This window comes from Pan troglodytes, chromosome 13 (assembly GCF_028858775.2).
Source record: "Pan troglodytes isolate AG18354 chromosome 13, NHGRI_mPanTro3-v2.0_pri, whole genome shotgun sequence".
NCBI lineage: Eukaryota > Metazoa > Chordata > Mammalia > Primates > Hominidae > Pan > Pan troglodytes.
The window spans coordinates 50,937,790-50,962,447 of NC_072411.2; the positions used below are offsets into that span (position 1 = coordinate 50,937,790).

Genomic DNA, 24,658 nt, shown 5'->3' on the forward strand with positions numbered 1-24,658 from the left:
TATGAAGAAAAACAGTAACATTTTGAAGGGTTTATGTTCACATTAATAACCAAACATCTAGCATTCAGAGAAAATTTTATATGAAATGGAGACATTATGTATACAATCTCTGCTAAAATAAGAATTGTATTAGGTGCTTGCTATATAGAATATTAATTAAATAGTATTTTTTTCAGAATTCAGATTAGCCTATATAGTTCTTTCATCATCGAACACCTTTTAATCTTATTAAGAGTCAGTGACAAAGCATAGAAAGCCATATCTTACTGTTTCCTTTTAATGTTATTTTTGTTTCAAGACTACTTGCTGCTTTATTGTTAAATACCATTGGCAATGCCAGCTTTTGGATTAACGAAAATGGAACAGGTGAAGTAAAGCAAATTAAAGAGATTTATTTTATTCTCTTAAATGAGAACATCTAGATGTGCTTATGCTTGGCATAAGAAAACAGCTGGGTCCAGGCGTGGTGGCTCATGCCTATAATCCCAGCACTTTGGGAGGCCGAGGAGGGTGAATCACCTAAGGTCAGGATTTCGAGACCAGCCTGGCCAACATGGCAAAACCCCATCTCTACTAAAAATACAAAAAATCAGCCGGGCGTGGTGGTGGGCGCCTGTAATCCCAGCCTCTTGGGAGGCTGAGGCAGGAGAATCGCTTGATTCCAGAAGGCAGAGGTTGCGGTAAGCCGAGGTCGCGCCACTGCACTCCGCCTGGGCAACAAGAGCAGAACTCCATCTCAAAAAAAAAAAAAAAAAAAAAGAAAACAATTGGATAATTACTACTCCCCACTTACCAACAGACTCCTTAAAAATGGTTGCAATAGATTTCCTCAGCCAAGTCATGGGTATTTCTTTCTCCTGAATTCCATGAGGTTGGGCTTTCCCTTCTCATATTTCTGTGTATGTCTCCTGTGTTCACAGCTGAATGTAGGGTATGCCTGGGCATTAAGGCAACAGAATGATTTCAGATCTCATGGAAAACAAGTGTTTGGCCACTTCATTCTGCCTAACTTTAAGCTCAGCTCAAACCGATGCAGAGACAATTAAGGTTGGTAGCTGCCCCAGAGTCGGGCTGCTTGGTCAGCTTTATTGAACTGTTTTTCTACTCTTCAGGTACCTTGTTTGATTGTTCTTGGAAAGTTATTTTGCTGATTTTGTGATTTTTTTTTCCCCATTTGACTTCTATGCGGCTTAGTTTTCAGTATTCCCCAAAGATGTCTCTATTTTGCCAGTGCCTTCTATTTCTCAGACCTTGGAGCAGATGGTTTTCCTGATAATTTATCTCCCCCTTCATCCTTAAACACATATCATTGTGGACACTCTTTTCCAATAACCCACATTGCCTCACCATTTTCTATTTAAAGCTTACAGTCCAGTGATCTAGTCATGTAGGGAATGCCTATCTGTGATGGTTTTATGCTAAGCCCAAGAAAGGCCTCTGATTTGTTTTCAAAATCTTGGAAATCAAGTCTTAAAATGTTCCTCATTTTTTCCTTCCATGAGCGCAGACAGTCAGCTGACATAGGGGCCTCTCCCTCCCTGCCAACAGAACCCTGGGAATGGCTCTTTCTCATCCCACGTTACCCTTGTTTGCCTCTTTACAAGCTTCCTGCCTCCTCTCTGACAGTTACTTTAATTGTAAAATGAAGTTTGCATTCAGTCATTCCCATAGCAACATTGGTCAGAGATCGACACCTTTACTCTCTAATTACAAACTGCCTTTGGGAAAGGGTTTGGCAAATATTTAATTGGTGCTTTGTACTGGAGATGCATTGGGGACAAAGAAATGGAGCTTGGGCTTACAGACCAGAGGGAGAAAGAGAAAATTTCAGAAGTGATTATGGTTCAGTGTTGGAAAGCAAGTGTAGGAGTGGGGCCACAAGGAGGGTACCTGGTCTAGAAGGGGGCAGGTAGGGTGGGGCAGGGACTTGTGTTGGAGGATTCTTCATAGAGAATAGCTCATGAACATTCGTTGCTGCTCTCTGACAGGAACAGAAATCTTAATATCATTATAAAATACAAAAAACCCCAACAAACCCACATTGCATTACAGTTACAGAAATAAAAATGGTGGTTGCTGAGATGCGGTTGACCAGAAAGGGACACGATACAAGTGCCCTGTTTAGTCTTAGGTGGTTGTTGCGAGATGTTGCGAGGATATCTAATTGTCAAAATCATCTAGTGGAATACTTCACATCTATACATCATTGTACGTAAATAAAAAATAAAGCAATATGAGAAAGCTTTCCATGTACTGATATATGGAAAAGTCTTCAAGATATATTAAGTGGAAGAAGCAAGGTGGAGGCAGGTATATATAACCTGCCACCTTTTATAGCACAAAAGGGAACAATTAGGGATGTATGGTTGACTGCTTCTGTGTGCACAAAGAAAGAACTCTGGAGAGAGTGGTGAGGCACCAGCAGAAGTGTTGGCGCTGGGAGGTGGTGAGCAGCTGGCAGCTGCAGGAATAGAGGGCAGGGATGTGAGGGAGACATTTCACTTTTATACTTTATACCTTTAAAAAATCCTTTATACTTTTTGGTATTTGAACTATATGAACATATTTCTCATTCAAGGAAAATAAAAAAAGCAAGCAATATGGAAACCGAACTAAGGAGGTTTTAAACTGAGATATAAGATGCTTTCAATTATTCCCAATGACAGGCTATTTATCAATTTAATATTTTTAAGCAACTTCCTCCCATCAGTGCTCTGGGGACCAGCGGGGCAGATGTGGTGCACCCATGTCAGATACCCCAGTGGCAGGCTCCTGTCACTGTAGCACTTGGTCCCTCCATCCCTCCCAGCCTTCCTAGCTCCTTGCTCCTGGAAACCTCCCCCCATCAATCTCTGACATTTCAGAGGAAATACTGTTTGTCACCTCTTAAGGAATCTGGAGGATGGCCTGTGAGATATGGCATCAGTTACAGCCTCTCCTTAAAGAGTCAATGGCCCCTGCAGAGGCCAGAACATGGGAACAAATATAAGGAAGGTATAGTTTTTAAAGATTTTTGACTTGAATTAAATAGGATTGGTTACTTCTTGCCCCTCTCGATGGTGGACTGTGCACAGAAGAGACCTCTTCACCGGGTTTGCTGCTCTTTTTCGCACTGTGAGTTGGGGTTCTAACAGTCAGCTTTGGTCCATAACAAAACGGAAATCCTTTCTTTCCCCTCCTGTTAATGCCTCCTTTCTGTGCAGCGACTGTGCAACCAGCACCTTTTGTGGTCGAATCAGCCAGCAGAAGTGCCCCTCGTGTTCCTGGATTCTCTCTTCTGTGGTTCCATTTCTTTGAGTCCTGGGTTCTCGCCCTGAATGGCTCAATAGGGGGAAAGGCAGACAGCTTCTTCGTGCCAGAAACATTTTTTTTTTTTGAAATAGTGTCTTGCTCTGTTTCCCAGGCTGGAGTGCAGTGGTGCGATCTTGACTCACTGCAATCTCTGCCTCCCAGGTTCAAGTGATTCTCCTGCCTCAGCCCCCCAAGTAGCTGGGATTACAGGCACACGCCACCACGCCCAGATAATTTTTGTATTTTTAGGAGAGTTGGGGTTTCACCATGTTGGCCAGTCTGATCTCAAACTCCTGACCTCAAGTGATCCACCCGCCTCGACCTCCCAAAGTGCTGGGATTACAGGCATGAGCCACTGCCCTCGGCCCAGGAACATCTGTAGTAAGTACTTTGCCATCTCTGTTCCTTCACATCTCTTCTTTCAAATGAGGATGCTGCTAGTTTTTCTTATGGGAGCCCAAGGAAAATTAGAATATTTTGTAGTGCTCGTGTATTCCTGCAAAGAGCATTTCACATTGGTTATGTTTTATAGCTTGGACCCTTTAAACCTTTTCCCTGCAACACACACAGGATGTATTATGTATTATATTCCTAGCTGTTTTAAATTCAAATGCCTAATCAAGAGAAGCTAAGTAAAATAATTCTTGGCCCCTGCTGAGTTTTAGTCCTGTGCCTCATTCTCTGCTTGCCTGCTTATTCCTCTAATTCCTAAATTCAACATTTATGCACAGGGAGTGGCTTCATGGAGCATTGGGTTGAGAGGGATTGTAAGGCTGCCCTTGAGCTGTACTTGGGCTCTGCCGGCAAGTGTGTTGTGGCTGAAGAGTGATGTCTGCTTGGGGTTCAAGAAAGATGGGGAGCCTTGGTCTAGGTATTTGCCAAGGCTGCTTTGATAGTCCTACCCTAGATTTCATTGTATTCCATACACCTAGTGCTATTTACTAAGTGTATGCTCCATAAATAATGCTCATATTGCCTTTAAAAACTTTGTCCTTCTGGAAGCACGATTATCTGTCATGTTAAATAAACAGGTCTGCCCACAGGAGCATGGCTACTGGCACTGAAGCTCATTCCAGCAGAATTTAAGTGTCATGATGCAAGGCACTCAGGTCTGTTTCCCGTGCCCTTCTCCCTCCTTGAAAGAACCTCAGCTAAACGCCTTTGCTTTATAGTTTTAGCTCCATGTGGCAGACATTGGAGACACCCTTTAACTGCTCCTTAGTGGATGCGAACACACCCTTACTGCTGTTTTTAGCGGCCCTGATGAGAACCTGGAAGTATTTCCAAGGCCCGTCATGCAAGTGTGGCTCACTGTCTGAAGCAGTAGTATCTGTGGCTAGATGCAGTGATCGAATGCCATGTGTCCAGGTAGTGTTCCAAGTGTTTTACATATATTGTTATTTCGTCCTCACAAAATCTTATGAGAGAGCTGCTGCAGTATTATTATCATCCTCACCTGAGCTCAGAGAGCTTCAATAACTTGCCCAAGGTCACATAGCTACTAAATTGTGAAGGCTGGTTTTTAGCTTAGGCAGTCTGAATTTAACCTGTTTAACCAGTGAAGTGCCTTGAGCACTTAACTAGAAGGCAGAGCCCTGTATGTTCTTGGGAAGTTTTTTTTTTCCCCTTTTTTCCCATCTATAAAATGAAGATTTGGGCAGGATGGTTTAGATTCCTCTGAGCCCTATCTTATTTGATTCTAAGTTACATGTTGAAGGTATCTTTGAGCCACTCTACTGCTACTCGCCATAAAATGTGATGAATAATGTATGTATGTGCTAGAGGTATACAGACTGAAGTGAAGACTTGAACCTTCTTAGCACACACCAGAATTATAGCTTGTCAAGGGCAAGAGATTTATTTTCCCAAACAATTAGAGGACACCAGTAATTATGTTTAATTACATGTTGAATGGTTTTCCTGTTGTGTCAACCCCATTGTCTTAATTGTGCTTAAGAGCAGCAGGCTATTATTTTGAGGTTTGTGAGGTTTAAAATTGCTGTGTCTCAGCATCGGGGGAGCACAAGCGTTAAGAGCACAGGCTCTGGCATCAGATTATCTTGGTGCAAATCCTGGATCTGCCACTTACAATAGATCCTTGGCAAGTTCCTTAACTTCTCTAATGGTTCCTCGTACTGGGAATAATAACGGCATCGATCTCACGAGTGTATTGTGAAGATTGAACAGCACATATATGAGGAGTGTCGTGCTGCGTTTGGCATGTAAACCTTTCAGATGTTGGCTATCATATTATTTATTATTATGGATTAGGCGTTGATGGTGGGCAGTCTCTGACATGTTCCAGGATCCAACCCTGATGGATAGAGCCATCTGGGGTAGATCTGGGCTCCAGCTTGGATGGATTGCTGCTGTTTGGTACTAGTTTTGACATTTAGGGTGTTTGTTGTCTATCTTGTTTCTAGTTTATGTCTGTAATCTCATTTTCTAAAAGCATGTGGAATGGAGCTAAGAAATACGGCAACCATTGAAAAAGTTACAATTGTTAAGTCCTCTGAAGAGAGTCACAGAGGAAGGAGAACTAACTCTAGTATTTAGTAGGAAAATTATCTTTGTAGTTGATAATTTTAGGCAGTACACAGCAGACATGGGCTTAGATAACATTGAATCAGGTAGTGGAAAGTTATTTTCATTTTATTCCTCTTTCAGCCCTTCTGAATCTACCAAAGACAAAGCTTCAGTTTGATGCTAGTGTTTAATCTCTAATACTTTGGAATTTCCCTCTTAATAAAAGGAAAGAACAGGTCCTAGGCTTGGAGTCCTTGACATGCAATGTTTCTAGCTAGAGCTCATTAGTATTGCTTTGTTTTCATTGTATCTCTTTTTATTGCCTTCTGTTTATAGCATGTAATACTGATTTTTCACTTACAACAGTAATATAAAAGTTTCATTGAAAGTATATTTAAGGAAAAATAAGTTAATTAAAAAAATATTAAATTAAAGGTACAGTGGATGGTACATGGTTATGACAAAAATTGTGATGGTGCCACCCAAATCCCTGAGTTAGGACACATTGGTTTAGAGAGGAAAAAAAGCACAAAAACTTAATGCTAGGGAAGGCCAATATTTAAAAAGAGAAATTAAAGAAGTTGGAGAAATTAAAGAAGGGGAGAAATCATTGCAGAAGTGGGAGGGGCAGATGCTTGGAGAGGGTGATAAAGGGATGGCAGAGGAGAGGCATTGGTTTGCTAAGGGGACAGCTGTGGGTGCCTTTGCTGCTTCCCATTTAGCAAAAAGACTGGCATAATGAGAAGTGAGAGGAAGGATGCTGGGAGTGTGTGCTACTTATTTCCAAAAAGCTTAGTGTGTGGTGATAGCACAGTGAGTTGAGGTAGAAGCAAGGTCGATGGCAGGTTTTTTGTTTTTAAGGATAGCACACATGTAGTCATGCTTTTAGCTAATGGAGGAAGCCTACGAGAAGGGAGAGATGGAGCCAGGGTCAAGGAGTGGGAGGATGGTAAATTAGTCCATTTTCACACTGCTGAAAAAGACATACCCGAGACTGGGTAATTTATAAAGAAAAAGAGGTTTAATGGACTCACAGTTCTGCATGGCTGGGGAGGCCTCGCAATCATGGTGGAAGGTGAAAGGCATGTCTTACACGATGGCAGGCCAAAAAAGAGAGCTTGTGCAGGGAAACTCCTCTCTGTAAACCCATCAGATCTTGTGAGACTTATTCACTGTCATGAGAACAGCACAGGAAAGACCCACCCCATGATTCAATTACCTCCCACAGGGTACCCCCCATGACATGTGGGAATTATCGGAGCTACAATTCAAGATGAGATTTGGGTGGGGACACAGCCAAACCATATCAGATGGGTTTACCTAGGAGGGAGGGGAGAGAGAGTGAGACTCCCTTGGGGCCAGAGGGAAAAAGGGGAGGCAGAGGAAAGGGAAGGGAAGCTGCGTCTTCTCTTGCCAGTAAATTCAGCAAGTACATTTTAGCCAATTCGTGATGTCTAAATAATTCAGCAGAAAAAGAGGGTGAGGCGCAAGTATGAGTGCCTGGAGGGAACCAGGCTGTGAAAGTGGAGACTGAGGAATCTCAGGAAATACTGACTCATTGATCATAAGGAAGTCCCATGGGAGGGAGATGCCACGGTTGGCATCTAAGTAACTGATGTGCTTTACCGGAGGAAAGGCTTGGAGCTCAGGGCCTGACAGTGCTAGAAAACTGAGCAGGAGGACACAGTAGCTCATGCCTGTAATCGCAGCTAAGGTGGGAGTATTGCTTGAGCCCAGGACTTTGAGACCAGCCTGGGCAACATAGTGAGAACCCCGTCTCTAAAAATAAGATAAAATAAAAATAATTAAGTCAGGCATGCTGGTGCATGTCTGTAATCCCAGCACTTTGGGAGGCCGAGGTGGGAGGATCGCTTGAGCTCAGGGGTTCGAGACCAGCCTGGGCAATGTGGTGAAACCCTGTGTCTACAAAAAATACAAAAATTACCTGGGTGTGGTGGTGCATGCCTGTAGTCCCAGATCCTCAGTGGGGCTGAGGTGGGAGGATTGCTTGAGCCCAGGGGGTTGAGGCTATAGTGAGCTGAGATCATACCACTGCACTCCAGCCTGGGCGACAGAGCAAGACCCTGCCTCAAAATAAATAGATAAATTAATTAATTAAATTAAAATTAAAAGAATTAGCTGGGTGTGGCGGCATGTGTTTTGTAGTCCTAGCTACTCAGGATGCTGAGGTGGAAGGATCACTTGAGTCCAGAAGTTTGAGACTACAGTGAACTATGATCATTCAACTGCACTCCATCCTGGGCAACAGAGCAAGAATCCTGTCTCTAAAAACAGAAAAGAAAGAAAAAGAAAAAACTGAGAAGGACAATGAAGGTGGCAGCTGCTTTTCAGACCCAATCCAAGGGATTGGTCCAATGCTACCTGTTTTGGTCCCTCTTTGCTGCTGTCCTGTGAAGCTTCTTTAATTAAGAAAACACTGTAGAGAGAGCAGTCCCCTGACAGTGGCTGACTGGCCATGTGGGGGGAAGTGAAGTCACCTCCACCCGTGTCACAGGGACCGCCTCCTTGAGGATATGGCCTGTGAAGGACAGCCTGCAGTTACTTCAACTCTCCATTGTGAAGCACGTGGGCTCCAGACGCAGTGGCATTAATGCACCCAGGTGTGGATTTATGGCCATGGAAAGGGCCCAGCACACTGCATGACCAGCTGCAAGCTTTGTGCATTAACCCAGGAGGCTGAGGTCTCTTCTGATCTTGCTCCCTGTAACCATATGTCCCTTAGATTTTATTCCTGGGTATATTGGATCATGGAGCTTGTGGGAGCAGAGCCATTTGCAGCAAATCTAATCTAGGAAGAAAAGGGAAGTCATTTTCAGCATATGGCTCCAAGCCTAGTGCTTCCTGACCTGAAATCCAGCCTGCGGGCATCAGGGGAAGAGTGGGAAGGAGGAGGTGAGGCGAGAGCGTGTCTGAGTAGCTGACTGATGTGGAGCCAGCCTTTGTGGCCGAGGTGGCCCTGAAGGAAGGTGAGGGGCAGGGAGAAGAGAGTACCTACATGTCCCTGACTCCTGCCTGACTCTGTGGCTCAGGGGCAGTCAAAGTGGTTAGCGACCCGGGACATACCCGGGACAGTCAACTGGGGCCACCCAGCAGGCTGTCCAGAGTAAAAGCAATTCCCAGTCATTGGGGTCATCTGGAGATCTATGTTAGAGTCTCCAGACTGGGAGCCCCTGCTGTAGTCCTCTGGCTGTTCCTGTCTCAAATCTGTCCAGCCACTCCGTTGCTTTTGTCACTATTTATGTGAAAAGTTTTGGCTAGCCTGGATTTTCTTTTGTTTCAGCATTGCCCACAAACACCGATATGGAATTAATCTGGAAAAGGCATCCTAATCTTTACCAGAGTTGAAAGTAGACCTTTTCAGGCAGCTCATATGATTACTTTTAGAAGCACTGTCAACATGCATTTTCCAAAGAAATGCATCGGAGACAGACTAGGTAGGTGAGTCCTGCCTCACTCCCAGCAAGATCCCACAGTCTGCACATTCTTCATCTCTGTCTTCACCTGCCAGGCTGAGGGTGAAGGCCTTTTCTTCTACCATTAGGGATGATGGAGAACAGCTGTCTCCGTTTATTTAAAAAATATCCTGAATATGCTTTAATTAATCACTCTCAAAGATTTCTCTCCTCCAGACAAAATAAACCTAGGTTCATCCACTCTTGTTTGTTATTTCTAACCCTTTGGTCACCTTAAAGGGCCACACTGACCTTAGCGTAGTAGGAGAGGGGTTATGGACATGGGCTCTTGTTCTATCCCATTCTTACTGGGTGGCCTTGTGCAAGTCATGTGGCCACTGCAGCCTCAGTTTCTCCAGTATTACCTACACCACGGGGTCATCCGAGGATTCAGTGAGACCGTTTCTCTAGCATGCTCCCCATCGTACCTGCTTTTAGCAGCCAGTAAATACTCTCTGTTACTCTCATTCCCCACTTTGCACTTAGAATCAGTCATAACTGTTTAGTGAGGTACTGATTAGCACTGCTAATATTCTGAATGCTTGCTTAAAATAGAAAAGAGTTACTTTCTATGAGACTTTGCATTTTTTAAAGCTGATTCTTTTTTAAAAAAATTAGACATCACTCTTACAGAATAATAAGATGGAATGAATCCGTGATGTTATCTACATGATGAGGCCAGTATGGCACAAAAGCAGTGAAGTCCCTGAAAATACCAGCCAAATTTCACCTGAGCATATATTATAGAGCTTTAAAGTACCTAGAAGAGAAAAACCGCTTCTTTCCCAGCTTCTTTGCCTCCCAGGCACCACATCACCACAGAGCAGCCAAAACAGAAACCAGATCAGGCCATTCATTTGCTTCAAGGTACGTTACACATGTATGTGCTACCGGGCTTTGCAGCACTGGGCTCTGCCTGGCTCTTCCCCCATCACCCCATTGTACCATTCTGCTCCTTGCTCTCTTCAAATACATCAGCCCACTTTCCAGCAGACCACGTGCTTCCCAGCTCAAGGTTTCACGCTTTTGGTCACCTCTGCCTGCAGTGCCCTGCCGCTGCTCTTCCCGCTGCTGGCAAGCCTCCAGGCTTCTGCTCTGCGGTCACATCCTGGGAGCCATCCTCCTTGACCCACATATCACAACACTCAGAGGAGTCATCTTTGTTTTGATTGGTTGTTTATTGCTTGTCTCTCTCCACTCCCTCAGAATGAAAGCTTTGTAAAGACAAGGAAACTTGTGGCTCATCCCTGCTGGGTTCCCAGTGTTTTTGAACAGTACTTAGCACATGGAGGATTCTCAGTCAATATCTGTTGAATAAAGCAGTAAGACGAGAAACCCTAAATCTGTAAAACTGTAAGAAAGATGTTTAGTTGTGTGGGGCAGAGGGCTGATTATGCCAGTGTTCATGAGAATGTGGTAATTAATGCTGAGCAGAGTCTGAAAGAGAGCTCTCAGCACAATGGCTATAAGAAGGAAAATAACGTTTCTCTGCTCACAAGAGATGGGAATCACCTCAGTTGCAGAAATTTTAGATTTTGGTGGTTCTAGGTGAATTGGATATCTGTGATCGAGAGTCTTTAATGGTGGGAAATCATGAGCTCTGAAATCAGACCCTCCTGCCTCTCCTACTTATAGCTGTGCGACTATTATGTGTTGTCTCTGAACTCTGATTTCTCCATCTGTAAAATGGATATTATAATGCTAACCTTGGAGCACTGCTGTGGAGATTCATGGTAGTCTCTACCTGGCACTTGGACCTGTTCAATAAGTGGCAGCTTTAATTTTGGAGTAAAATTTTAAAAATTCTATTAATTCAAAATGTGACATGAAAAATCCAATTTAATTAAACAGCTATTAATGTAAGCACTTTTAATACTTATCATAAATGCTGCAGGGAATCCAAAGATGGGTAAGATAGAAAACATGTCCTTAAATAACTAAAAATCTATAAAAGGGTAAGATAAGTTATAATGTTAATAACATATGTGCAATTTGTAATTTGCAATTTGTAAAGTAATTTTATATGCCTTTTATTATTTGTTCTCACAACTACCATGTGAAGCCAATGTAATACGTGCTTTGTGACCCTGTGCAAGCCATGGACATCTCTGAACCTGACCTTGTCACTTGTAAAATGAAGAGTGGCAATTACATTAAAGAATAGTTGTCAGCAATCTATGTTATGCCCCAGGTAAAACATAGGATCTAGCATACAAGAGTCAGTCAAATATATTAGCCCTCTCTCACCCCAGTCTCTAACTCTGGATCCTGCATTTTTTCCATGACATGGTGCTTCCAGAGGAATGGGTAGTGTTTTGACAGATAACACGGTCAAATCATTGAGATGGCATTCTAGTTAGAGGGAATCGTCAGAGCAGTGAGGTCCAGTAGAGAAGGACATTCCTGTGGGGATTGGTAGGTCTGCTGTTGCACTAGGGGGATCATATACCATAGAGCATCCTAGCAAGCTCTTTTAGTTGCTGGGCCAGAGGCAGATGGATTTGGCAAAGGATGTGGAGCACATTGGAGAAAAGACAGACAAGTGGATCACTTAGAAGGCCCTTGTACAAGTCTAGGCAAAAAGTAGTAAGAATAGTTGAGACACAAAATGAGATAGATCAAAGAAATGAATGACCACTCTGTGGCAACTGATTGCATGATGGTGGTGAGGGACAACTGTGGGAGAGATAGCTCTGAGCTTTTTATCCTGGTTGACTGGGGATAGTGAAAGAAAGAGGTGGAGGAGAAGGAGGCAGAGAAGACAGGCAGTAAGCTCTCTTTTCAACATATATTGTTTAGGGTACTTGGGGACATCTAATTGGAGGTTTTAATTAGATAGTTAACAATGTGGGTTTGGGACTCAGAGTTCAGGATGGACTTTGTTCGTCTTCTGCCTACAGCATGTGGCTAAAACTACAGGAATGTTTGTGCCTTTCCATGTGAGAGAGTATGGAAACGGAAGGTGCAAAAGAGAAGAGAAGAGGCCCAGTGAGAGATCTGGAGACATTCTTAAATTTGGAATTGGCAGGAAGGAGAAAAAGAAAAATTGGCAGTGACAGAGGAAAAGAAGGGGTCAAAGAGGAAGGAAGCTGAGCCAGAGAACGCAGCATCCAGGGGGGCTGCTGAGCAGAGTTTCCACAAGGCCGGGCTGGTGCACAATTCTACCCTTGTGAATACTGAGGATATTGCAGACCATCAAAGTGTCTTAGAATTGAAGATTAAGAGGCCATGAAGCCCTTTAAGAAGGCAGATGAATAAGAGCAAAAATTAGGTGGCAGGATGTGATGGGAGGGGTAAGGAAGTAGAGGCATGAGAAGACCAACCTTCTAAATAGTTTGATAGAGAAAGGGGTTAGAGCTGGGGCAGTAGTTTGAGGGAGGACAAAGAAAAAACTTAAGAGAATAAGAAAACATAAGCATGCTTTACATTGAAAGAAAGGAGCCTGTGAAGAGGTAGATATTGGAAGGAAATCTTGGATGAACCCAGGGCTCCCGTCTCAAGGGAGAGGGTGCCAGTAAGTGGCCCTTCAGTACCTGAGCCTTGGTGTATATTAAACAATTATTACCCTAGATTGCTGGGCAAAAGCTGCTTTGGATAGTAGGTTTAAACTATTATCTGCTGGCCCATCCTAGGCTAGTTGTGAAGGAAATGACATTTGCCTCTGGTGCCATCTCCTTCATCACACTGATTTTTCCTGCTTGGCTTGGGAAACCCTTCCCTTCCTCCTGCCCCTCCCTCTTTTCTCCCCATCCCAACTTCACTGCTTAGAAATGAACAATTGGTTTATCTTGGTTCTATTAACTAACGAATCTGATAAGCTAATTGCTGCTCCTGGCAGAAGATTAGAGGGCTATTTTTGATAAATTAGCCTTCTGGAATCATAGTCTTCTTTTAAAAGTTATTGAATCCATTAGTGGTTCAAATGGTGGAACTTCAAGTCAGGAAGCAGGGGCAGGGGCTGGCAGAAGGAAGTGTTGGGAGAGTTTGTTCTTCAAATTCCACATGTGTGTGGCCACCCAGCTCTTCCAATACCTAAGCGTTGAAAAATATGGTACCCCGTCCTCCAACTAAAATTAGAAATCTTTTAAAAGATGCAATGCTTGTGTGTCAACTACACTCAAAATCACTTTTTAAAGATTTTTGGCTTATAAAATTGTGGCTGAATTCAGCAACAAAAAGTTTTTAAAGAAAAAATTCTATGTGTGTATATATGTTGGAGTCAGGGTCTTGCTCTGTGGCCCAGGCCTTAGTGCAGTGGCATGATCGTAGTTCACTGAAGCCTCAAATTATTGGGCTCACATGATCCTCTCACCACAGCCTCCTGACTAGCTAGGACTAACAGGTGTGCACCACCACAACTGGCTAATTTTTTAAAAATGTTTTATAGAGATGGGGTCTTTCTGTGTTGCCTAGGCTGGTCTCAAACTCCTGGCCTCAAGTGATCTTCCCACTACGGGCTCCCAAAGTACTGGGATTACAGGTATGAGCTGTTGCACCTGGCCTGTATATATATTTTAGTGCTTCAATACTTCATCTGCCAGTTGGGCAACCCACCATTGCTACTGTGGGTCAAATGTCCCTTCTCCTGCATGACAACTGAGATGATGTACCCCGGGATGCATGAGCCTTGTGTAGCCCAAGTTCCAGATGGTCCATCTAGATGTAGTTGACTATTAAAGACCTTTTTGGAGTTTGCATCCAGCAGCTCTCATTTATAGTGCTAGTGCACTATGTTTGAATGGGAGTGGCATGTTAAATACCCATTGTGATAATAGACATCCTGAACTTAATGACTATTGCTAGTTTTGGTTAATGTAATTATACTCATTTGTGGAACATTTTCCTTGTAATTTATGGGAGTTATTTTATCCATAATATGTAGAAGCAAGCCATTGCACTCTAGGTTATATGGCATCATGTTCTAAACCCAAATGTGTGGAATTCTTAGAAAATCTATAGTTGAGGGAACAGTTACAAGATGCAATATGGTGTTACGGGTAGAAGGCTTGGCTGGGAACCAGAAATTCTGGATCCCAGTCTCAGCTCAAAGTTTTGCCTTCCACATGGCCATGGGAAGTTATTCTCCATTCCCAGAAAGTGAAGTTGATATTCTTGTCTGACCCCCAAAATCATGAGGAACAAATGGAACTGAGGGGCCTTAACTTATTATAAAAGTAAAATTGCTGCTCAATACCTGGGATAATTATAATTATGTAAGCTGTTTCTGAAGAGTGAAAAAAAGTTAACAAATGTTAATTCTATTGGCAGTAAATATTTGCAGTGTTTTTCAGAAGCCTCTCTATGCACCATACTTAGCCAAGTGAAGGTCTGGGAAAAGCTTTTGTTTTTGATTTTTTAACTAAAGGGAAGAGAACTTTACATGTGTCACCACGTGTTCCCATGTTGGCAGCGCCATCATGAGACTCAGCGTAACTGGGAGAGGTTTGTCGAGCGGCAGTTTGACCGGATGGTACTGCACTGTGCCAGGAAGCCCCACCAGGGCGGTGTACCCCAGAGAGAAGGCTCAGTGCTATCCTTGTTATCTTCCATTTGGCACAAGAGATCCTCCATTCTACCTTCTGTGAAATGGCTTTTTCACCTCCCATCCAGTGAAGAAGGTTTGATTTTTTTTTTTCTTCAGACTTGACTTGGCAGAAAACTTGATCTGCTGAAATAACCATGGCAGCAATTTCTGCTCCTTCCTCTGAGTGCAGAGAACACGGAGCTCTCTCCTGTTTACAGCTTACCTTCTCTCATGCTATAGGTCAAGGCAGAAGCCATTCTGATGGGAAAATCACAGCATTCCTTACCGCTTATTATTGTGATAGCTTGTTAGAGCCAGAACTATTCAACCTTTGACTTTACAGAGAGGAAGAGGCTTAGAAAATATAGGTAAATTGATCAAGGTCTCAAAGCAGGTGAGGGGCCAGTTTCTGGACTAGAACCAGTTGCCTGACTTTTCCTCCTACCCCCTGTAGGTAAGGGCACACAGCAATCAAAGGCGAAAGAGCTTGGGGGTGGGAGAGAAAGGAGTTCATTGTATTTTGATCTGAAATGAAAATCACATACACATAAGAACCTTATTTTTGAGGCACAGGTTCCATTATTCTCTTTAACAGAAGTAACACTTCTGTCTTCTTTATGCCTGTTAGCCAGGCAATGATTCTGAATTTCTTCATTATCACTCGGGCAGTTTGCCTTCTCAGAATGTTCTTTTGTAGCTGTCTGTGATCTTGACAGTGCCTGTGTGTCCACACAGTGGGAATTTTGGCAGAAAGGAAAGAATTCTAGCCTGGTTTCCCGCAGGAAGGCTTACAAGATTCATTCTTGTGTGTTGCCTTTGTTCATTCTCAATACGTGAAGTGGTTGACATTGCCTTGGCAACTCCATTAGAAGCCAGTGGCTGCTTTGTGGACATTTGTTTCATTGCAGATTCTCCTGGGAGCAGCCTTGGCTTTGGCCGGAACTGGCACCAGCTGCTTTCCTTGGGGCACGGAGCCAGTGTGGGGAGGGGGAGGGCAATGTCCAGGGGCAGCTCTGGCTTAGCACTTATACTTCCAGTTACAGCGTCATCCCATGTAGACTGGGCAGGCAGTGGAGTGGAGAGGAGAATGGGCAGCTGGAGTAGAGGCTTCTGCTGACTGGAGACATCAGCATGGCCTTAGGGTCTCCCTGTGAGGCTGCCATTGCAAATGAGTAGACCCTGGAGAGGGTATAATGGTGATGGAAAAGAGCTGGTGGTCACTGCCAGGTATGGGATGTTTTGCCCCAATGTGCAAAGTGGGGTTTTTCCTGCCTTGGCAATTTGCAGGCCAGCTTCAGATAAATGGGAAGGTAGGTAATGGGGTAAAGAGGTAAAGGGGTGTAGAAAGACATAGTGACTTCAGGACTGCTAAAATCTTGGTGGGGAGTAAGAATGGTGGGAAATACGTGAAGTTTCTGACACACTGGAGAAATACAGTGTGCGTCTCCTGTATCGTACACCATTTGAGAGTGGCACCCTCCTCTAGCATCCCTGGGGCCCATCCGGCAGGTATTAGTCATCATTATGATCAACAGACATCTATTGAGCACCTGCCCTGCACCATTAAGGTGCTCTGCTAGGCCAGGGCCTTCAAGAGCCTTTGATGCTTCTAGAATTGTGTCAGTTAGAAACTGATAATTCCCTGGGTGGATGTGGCCCCGTGGGACCATTGCTTGGCAAGTGACCAGCAAGCATCCTTTTATGAAGGAAAAGGTGTACCCCCTTTCCAGGATAGTGTCCCAAAGCCCCAGCTTGTTGAATTTTAGCAAGGATTTCAATTTCCACTCAATTTGTTGGCTGAGCACCAACCAAATGTGATGGCTTCATATTTGACAGTGAAACCACCAGTCCAGATCTTTTAGGACCTACTGAATGAAAGAACTTTGGGAGCAAAATGTCTTGAATTTTGCCTTACTTGGGGCTCCCCCAGAAGCAGACCCTGAGGCAAGGATGGAAGTGCAGGTTTCTTTGGGAGATGATCCTAGGAAACACTGATGAAGAGTGAAGCGAGGCAGGGAAGTGAAGGACCCATATAGAGTGCGCCATCACGTGAGTTCCCACTAGGGGTAATGGGAGCCTCATCCCACTGGGGAGGTCTGGGTGCCAGTTTGGAATACATGCCTCAGGGTCACCCCTGCACTACCACCCCTGGGCATGGGAGCTAAAGTATTGACCCCCCAACTCTTAATAGCCATTGACTAAGAACTGCTGGGGTTGGTACCCACAACATCCCTTTGGCCTGTTGCGGGTGACCAAGAGGGCTCCAGCAGCCAGAAAAGCCTTCAGGCAGAGAGATGCAGGAGCTGACCATGAGAAGTTAGACTAGCCAGGCAGAGAGATGCAGGAGCTGACTGTGGGAGGTTAGACTAGCTTACATGGAAGTGGTGGAGAGTGAGAGGATAGTCAGGCCCCTGACAGCATCTGCTGCAGGTCTGCCATTTGTATTTTCACAGAAGTTTCCAGAGTCTCCAAAGCTGTAACAGTAAAGCTGGCGAGTGTACAAGTGCCTGTACCAGACATGGCTCCTCGCCTTTCGTGAATAGACTTTATGAATGAACATTGAAATTTTGTTTATTTTTAAAGAGTGCGGAGGATGGCCTTGAAACAGGGTAAATTTTTCTGGGGCTCTTGGAAATTAAATGGCCCCTGTGCTCTGTGGAGCTGAGCTCAGGAGTCACAGGCCTGGGGACCTGGAGGGGCCCAAGATGTGATTCAGCACTTAGGTGTCATGAGGATAATAGGATGTCAAGTTCCTGAGCTGGTACATTGTGAATGATCGTCACTTTTTCATTTCACTTCATTTAGGGGATAACTGCTTGGTAAGTTTAGTGTAATGCAAATGCCTGATGTAGGTTGGTCACCAACTTTTTTTTTTTTTTAAAACAGAATGACACTGACCACATCTTGAGCAAAACTCTTTGTTCATTGGACTAATTAATTTTGTATTTGAAAATAATTTGGAATTGATTGGGAGGAAAGCAGGGGGAAAAAAGGACCAGAAATTCAGGCTTATTGTTTCCTTGATGTTTGGAGAGAGCAAGTGATTTTAAAGTGGAACTTCTAGAGCACTGGATAGGGAGGCAGGAGGTCTGGATGCGAGGCACACATCTGCTGCCTACCTAGCTGGCTGCACGCATGCCATCTACCCTCTCCTGATCTTTCTTTATTTATAAAACATGCTGATGGGTTGAAATGACCTGGAAGGACCTTTTGGCTCTGAAAAATTACACAATTTTAAAAATAACTTCAACTTTCCATAGCAAGCCTTGCATCTGTCTTTCCCTAGCCTCTGATTGGCCTTTGCCCATTTTTAATTCCTTCTGTTGAAAGGAATGCTTGCCATTGCATGCCCTCTGCTTTTTTTAATTTTTCATTTTTTTCCCCAATCTTGCCTTCTTCCCATATCTTCAGTTTTTCTTTCCTCAACGGTTTCATGTCAGCACTACCTTCATGGTTAACACTTTCTTGACTGCCACAGGCTACAGTAGGGATCTCTGTCTTTTGTTACCTCATAATCACTTTGCTTCAGTCTTTCATATTAGTCTTAGCATGTGTTATTGCGGATGTCTCCTGCTTTTCTGGCAAATCATAAGCTTTTTAGGAAAACAGTACTCCGTAAAGGAAGAACCCTTGAAGTAAGGGCCTGGCAGTTATTTCCCCTAAGTAATAGAGCAGATAATATGGCTTGGCCTTAGTTTTCCAGTTTGTAAAATGGGGATAATAATACCTAGCTCATAGAGTTCTTATGAGAATTAAATGGGCTAGAGTATAAAAGGGCATGGGTCATCGTGGTTGGTGATGGTGTTGGTGACAGTGTTAAGGTGACAGCACAGGCTGAAAGAACTTGTCATTTCTGTACTTTCAGGAATGAAATCATATAAGTGCCTGGAACACAGAGTTACTTATTGTTCTCCATAGTTCCTCTTCTGAATACAGTACTCCTCAGTGTCAGAAGGTAATTCCACAGAGTGAGTTTAAATCTCTCTGTGAAAATTTTAGCCTTTGTTTGTTTCTTTCTTGATAAAGAGAGCAGAAAAATCATTCAAATCATTGGCAGCCTTATGCTACAATTCGTCGTCAGTCTTAGAGCTTGTTATTGGATTACTTCTTAATGATCTCTTCTTGGGGATAATTAATTTCACTTTCCTTAACATCCCTCCTGGTGCCCATCTTCAAAATGTTTATGTGAATCTTTTGCTTTCTATTGTCTCCCAGAGTAATATTCCTTCCAGGCTGGGAAACAGTTATTGGGTAATGGGTCAAATGTATTAATAGGCAGGCCATATGGTTCCCAGACACCTTGCATTCAACAATTTGATAGAGTTCTGGTGGTATGATTTTTTAAAAATTTAACTATAAAAGTGTAAGAACCATCTGCTGTTATTTTTTGTATGTGATCCTGGTAAATTATTAATTTTAGTTATACTGCTCCTATGTAATTAGCACTGTTCCACATGCAGGCTTCAAGGCAAAGCTTGTATACTTTATTTTCAGTAGTAATGTGTGTGGAATGTGTGTGTCTTATCCAGATTCCCTTCATAAATTGAAGCAGGTTTGCCTACATGGGGTTAGGACTTGGGATTTATATGGCTTCTGTTTTAGCTGGTAAAATGCTATAATTGTAGTGGTTAATTAGATTGATTGATAATTAGTCACATACTAACTACTATGGAGCAAACTAATTCGGGTTATGTAATAGAGAGTGATACCTGGGTGGGGTTGGGGCTCCTAGGATCATGAAAACTTTCAGGGAAGGAGAAATTTGAATTGAGTTCTAAAGAGTAGTGATAAGGAGACAGGTAAATGAATATCTGCAGTGAGATAATTCTAAGGGAAAGGAAGAGTTAAGAGCAAAGGCTGTGAACTAGGGAATAAGCATCATACAGAGAAAAGTCCGTGGGGCCACACTGTAGTGAGATGGAGGATGATGCAGGCAGCTGAGGGCAAAGAGGGTCTAATCTAAGAATAATAGGAGCCTTTGGAAGGAATTAGGCAAGGAATTGGTATCTGATTTACAGTTTTAGGAAGCTCATTTTAGCTGCTAAGTGGAAATTTGATAGTTAGGAGCGAGAATTAAGGAAGGGAGACCAGTCAGGAGGTGATAGCTGTTGTGTAGAAGAGACTAATGGAGAAATGATGGACTAAGTTTGCATGGTATAGATGGTGAGAAGTGATAGGGTTTGGGATATAGTTTGGATATGGAATCTATGGGACATATTGAATGGTTCTTAGTTTTCAGTCTGAGTGACTAGGTGATTGGTGGTATAGTTCTTACTCAGATACGGAGGGCTTGATGGCTCTTTTTTGGTCAGTTAAATTTGAGATGGCTCATGGACACCTAAATGGAAATGTCTAGAGGACATGTGAATCTGGATGTTAGAAGAGAGATGAAGGCTGAAATATTCATTTAAATTACATGTAACTCAAGAGTGTAGACAGAAAGGAGGCACAGGTCTGGGTCTTGAATACACCACCATTTAGAAGTTTGAAAGAAACGCCAGCAAAGGACATTGATGGAGGTAGCCAGAGAGGTTGGAGAGAGCCATGTGCTGCATAGACACCTGGAAGGGACTCGTGTCTCCAGAAGGAGTGACTGGTGACCTCATCATTAGGTTTCAAGTGTTAGTACCCAGAACCTGCATTAAATGTCATTTGAAAAGTGTATTCTGTAGCTGTAAACTCAGTAATGACTAGAGCAAGTTGGGCCCAGTGCATGCCTGGAGAAACCTTTAGCCATGGTGGAATAAAAAATGGACAATCTTGCCTCCTTGGGGGCTACTGGGGAAGGGTCTTTGTTCAAGTCTCAATCAGGATTTGTGAGATTTTCATACCATTACTAAAGCAGCAAAGAGTAATTAGTGATTTTTTAAAATGGCAATTATATATACAGCTGGTACAGCTATGCCCCAAGTCAGTTCTTTGAAAATATTCAATAACTAAATTCTCATCAATCTCTTCCGAGACTTTAAGGTTGACCTAAAATAAAAGCCTATAACTAACTCAGTGCAAGACAGGACACATAAAAATATTTACATTTTTAACTACATAACGTGTTAATCCTGACAAGATAGGTCTCATAACAAATCACTTTCTAAATTTTATCTTTTCTTAGTATCAATCATAATGACTTGAAGGCAACTTCTGTTTGGGAGTTAACTTTAGGTTATGAAGAATCGCTGTATTGTCTGTTTGTCATTTGATAAATTATGTTATTTAAATGAGGAATAGAGATTTCTTGCTCTCTACTTCTCTTAAAGTGAAGGCATAATGCATTCTAATAAACATTTTAAACAGAAGGGCAAAACTGAGGAGTCCTTTTTTTTTGTACCATGTGCTATAATTTAACAGGTCATTTTGTCTGCTGTATTAAGTGTATTTTCTCTAAAACCCAAAGCAGGATCAAGCTGTAAACAAGACGCTTTACTTTGGTGATTCTCATTGTTTGTATAAATAGGGGATTTGTTTTAAATTAAGCAAAGCTACATTTTTGTTCCAGAAAGTTCAATTGATAACAAATACCCAGACAAACTCTGCAAATATTTACTCTTACCTTTTACCTTACTGACATTTAGTTGAATTTTACAAATAGATAAAGCTTAATAAGCATGTAGTAGGCTGATAGTTGGCAATAGACTGTGGTGAGGAATAGTCTATTGGTTATTCAACCAAATCCTTGATTCACTAACTGAAGGAAACTTACTGCAAACAAAACATCAGAAAATGTTCTATTTCTATAATTCTAGCAGAATGACTCTGGTTCTGCTGCTTTGCATCAAAACAAAATTTTATAGTAACTGAAAATTCCCTATTTCTCTAAGACCAAATGGAAGTAGCTCCTTTACCTGGCTGGTGCTATCCAGTTTTCAAAGAGTAAAGCTTAAGGGCTAGGATTTTATCTCCAGTTCAGCTCTACCCAAGTAATAAATAAGTAGAACATTAAGCCATTCTGACAGCTGTGTACTTACTTTGTGTGAAGGTTATAGGATGTAACAAGCCTTGCTCTTGGATCCCTCATGAGCAATTATCTTTTCGAGGAGTCCCACTGTCCTTGGGTGGTTCTTGGTGTCCAGAGCAACACATAGGAGGGGCACAGCGGGAGAAAAGGAGGCTCTTGGCTCTGCTCTCTCCTCCCTCTCATCTTCTGCCCTCCCCTCTGCTATGTGGGGAACATGAAGATGAAGGGCCTCCTGAGTGAGTCCGGCTGTGGAAGAGGGTGAGCATGATTGCCCCCTGCCTGGGCGGTGGTGGTAGAGAAGAGGTGCCCTCAGGATGGGTTCTCCTAGGGAAGGGGCTGTGTCTGTCCCACCCACCACTTCCCCAGCACTCAGCACTGTGCCTGGCACCTAAATGCCCAGTAACTCCTTATTAAGCGTAGAGTGATTGGGCGTCAGGGCCCATATAATGCACGGTGGAGTTTCTTCCCTTACCTCTACTAGTTATTTCCTTGAAACACACACATTTGAGCATCAAACCAAATCCCAAGACCACACACCTGGGGAAATCTCTTGATTTACTCTACAGAAGGGCTCTCTTTGTCTTGGAAGCCTCAACCCAGTTAAAACATCACTTGTGCATGAGAAAGAAAACACAGGAATTCTTTTGGACACAAAGCAATAATATCTTTCTAATAAGAGCAGCTACTTAAATCTGTTTGTCCCATCTTCCCATTGGCTAACATTTAAGCACATCACCTTGGCTAACTGTGCCCTGCATGAATTGGCTCCTGATTTTCTTGCCCTCCAGTTCCTTGAACAAACCAGGCCCTTTGCTGTCTGCTGGGCTTCTGCCTAGGATGCGCTTCTACAGCTCTTCAGGAGCCTCCATCTTCCCGATCCTGTAAAGATACACTTAAGTGGTCCTTCCTCACCAGGCTTTCCTTGCCCTCTCTAGCATTCCCTCTGTCCCACTGTTTTAAACCTAGGCATTTTGCGTTTTCCTATGTGTTTGCTTTCTTGCTTATTAGCTATCTGCTCAACTTAATTGAATGATTCACAAGAGCAAGACTGTTTTGTGATTTTTTTTTTTCAGCATCTAGCCCAGTGCCGGGCTCTGTGTAAGTGCTCAGTAAATATTTGTTTGAATGAATGAATGAGTCTCAACCTACCCTTCATTTAAAAAGTGGTTCAATTTAAATTTTTTTAAAATCTCAGATTCTCAACATACAGTGCACATATACACAATGCATGTGTGGTTTATGCTGTAAAAATTCCCTGCTCTTGGTAATGAACTGCCTTAAAGAACAGGGTTGGTGACTTAGTGCCTATGGCCTAGCTACTAATGTTTGCGATTTTTTATTCCTAAACATCTAATGTGTTTTTTCCACCTTTTTCTTTCCTTTGTCTTTCTTTTTTAGCAAGGGAAGCCATATGTCTTCGACAGAGTGCTACCTCCCAACACGACCCAAGAGCAGGTTTACAATGCATGTGCGAAGCAAATTGTCAAAGGTAAGTGCTATTTCTTTATTTCCTCCTGGGCCATTCAGAGTAATTGAAAGCATTAAGTGATATTTGCAGCCTAGGAATCAATGTGCCTTGACTGTAAGCAGAGGCCTGCTAATTGGAAACACTGAATTCTATAGCCTCGGTTCTAGCCCTGATTTGCTATGATGTCAGGCAAATTATTTAATCTCTCTATTCTCCCTTTTCAAGGACATGTCTTTATTTCTTTTGCCACCTTTTTTATTTTGTCACCCAAAAGCTTAAAAGCAAGGTAAGCTATGTTCACACTATTTCTGTAATAATTTTAAAACACTGGCTGCAGGTATGGAACCTCCTTTTTCCTTTGAAGGAGAAAATATATATTCCTGATGCTCCAGTTGTACATCTTTGGTTGATTTATTCTGTGTGTCTGTCTCCCTTTTACTAATATCTCTCAGCAAGAAGCCTTAAATATGGAAAATTTTTGCCATTTAGAAATTTTCTACAGTGTCATAAAATCACATTACCGTGTTGGTTATTGAGCTGGTCTTGCCATTCAGCATTCCTTAATTATGCTTTCTCCTAACCCATTTTCAACCATCCCACCCAGATCCTGACATTTGTTCCTCCAAACAGGTAGCCTCAAGCCTACATTTACATCTTAGAGATCAGTCCTTTTCTCTAGGACTGGCGTTGGCCCTGGAGGATTCATGTCAAAATAGCAGCAGGGAGATGAAGCAATTTGCACATTGCTCTACCTTGTCCTTTCAAATCAGGGGCAGGTTGAAGCTTGCATTGGCAGGCTTGCCATCTGGACAGAGCTGGGGGGCATCTCCTGCTACTTTGTTTTTCATCATCAAATCATTTCCTTCAAATGTGAATGCTGTGGCAATTGTGCTTTCAAATGTCTTGATGCTGCCCCCTGTATAGGCAGCTCTGGATTTAATAAGCAAGAAGTAAAAACAAAACTAAAAAAACCTACCATGTCACTTTGGATCTGCTTGTTTTTAGAAGCTGACTAACCTAAGTATTTGAAATTCATGAAAATCAGCTCTGGGTACATCTGTTCGTTTAATTCTGACCCTGGACACCTGTGTGGGAGATGCATGTCAGCATGTAATGTTCCTTGCTGAGGTGGATGGTTATTCACATTCTTGCTGCAGACATCAATTAATTTTGAAGGTCTTCACAGTGAGATTTTTATAGAAACCCAATGAGAAAAAAAATATGACTGAATTCGAACTCTTTCTGAATTAATAGTATGGACCTATATCGGGTGGTAATTTTTATCTTCTCTCTGCTTTTACTCTTCTGCTTCTCTTTCTATCTAAACATGTTTTCTCTGTTTTTGCAGTATATCTTTCTTGGTTTGCTCCTACTCAGCCCTGCTCCCTATTATTGGACTCATTCATATATTTTTTATTAAA

General features: G+C 42.7%; 1 protein-coding gene and 2 long non-coding RNA genes across 4 annotated transcripts in view; 1 reads left to right on the forward strand and 2 right to left on the reverse strand.

Moving 5' to 3' along the window:
- The window catches only part of KIF5C (kinesin family member 5C), a 151,360-nt gene that overhangs the window by 23,595 nt on the left and 103,107 nt on the right, over window positions 1–24,658 (forward strand). The window contains exon 2 of the mRNA XM_009443445.4: window positions 23,168–23,258. Within this exon, the coding sequence (XP_009441720.2) occupies window positions 23,168–23,258 (91 nt within the window). The remainder of the gene's footprint in view (window positions 1–23,167; window positions 23,259–24,658) is intronic.
- Window positions 1–24,658, reverse strand: part of LOC107973790 (uncharacterized) — a 28,830-nt gene that overhangs the window by 372 nt on the left and 3,800 nt on the right. The window contains exon 1 of one of the 2 annotated variants that reach the window (XR_008546601.2): window positions 794–937. The exons of the other annotated variant lie outside the window; for it this stretch is intronic. This is a non-coding gene — a long non-coding RNA (uncharacterized LOC107973790). Of the gene's footprint in view, window positions 1–793; window positions 938–24,658 lie in introns of those variants that run through there. 2 annotated transcript variants of the gene reach the window in all.
- On the reverse strand, window positions 10,450–22,648 carry LOC134807981 (uncharacterized). The gene is made up of 3 exons (XR_010149750.1): window positions 22,506–22,648; window positions 21,780–22,015; window positions 10,450–10,597 (listed from the first exon to the last, which is right to left on the reverse strand). It is a non-coding gene; the product is annotated as an uncharacterized LOC134807981 (long non-coding RNA).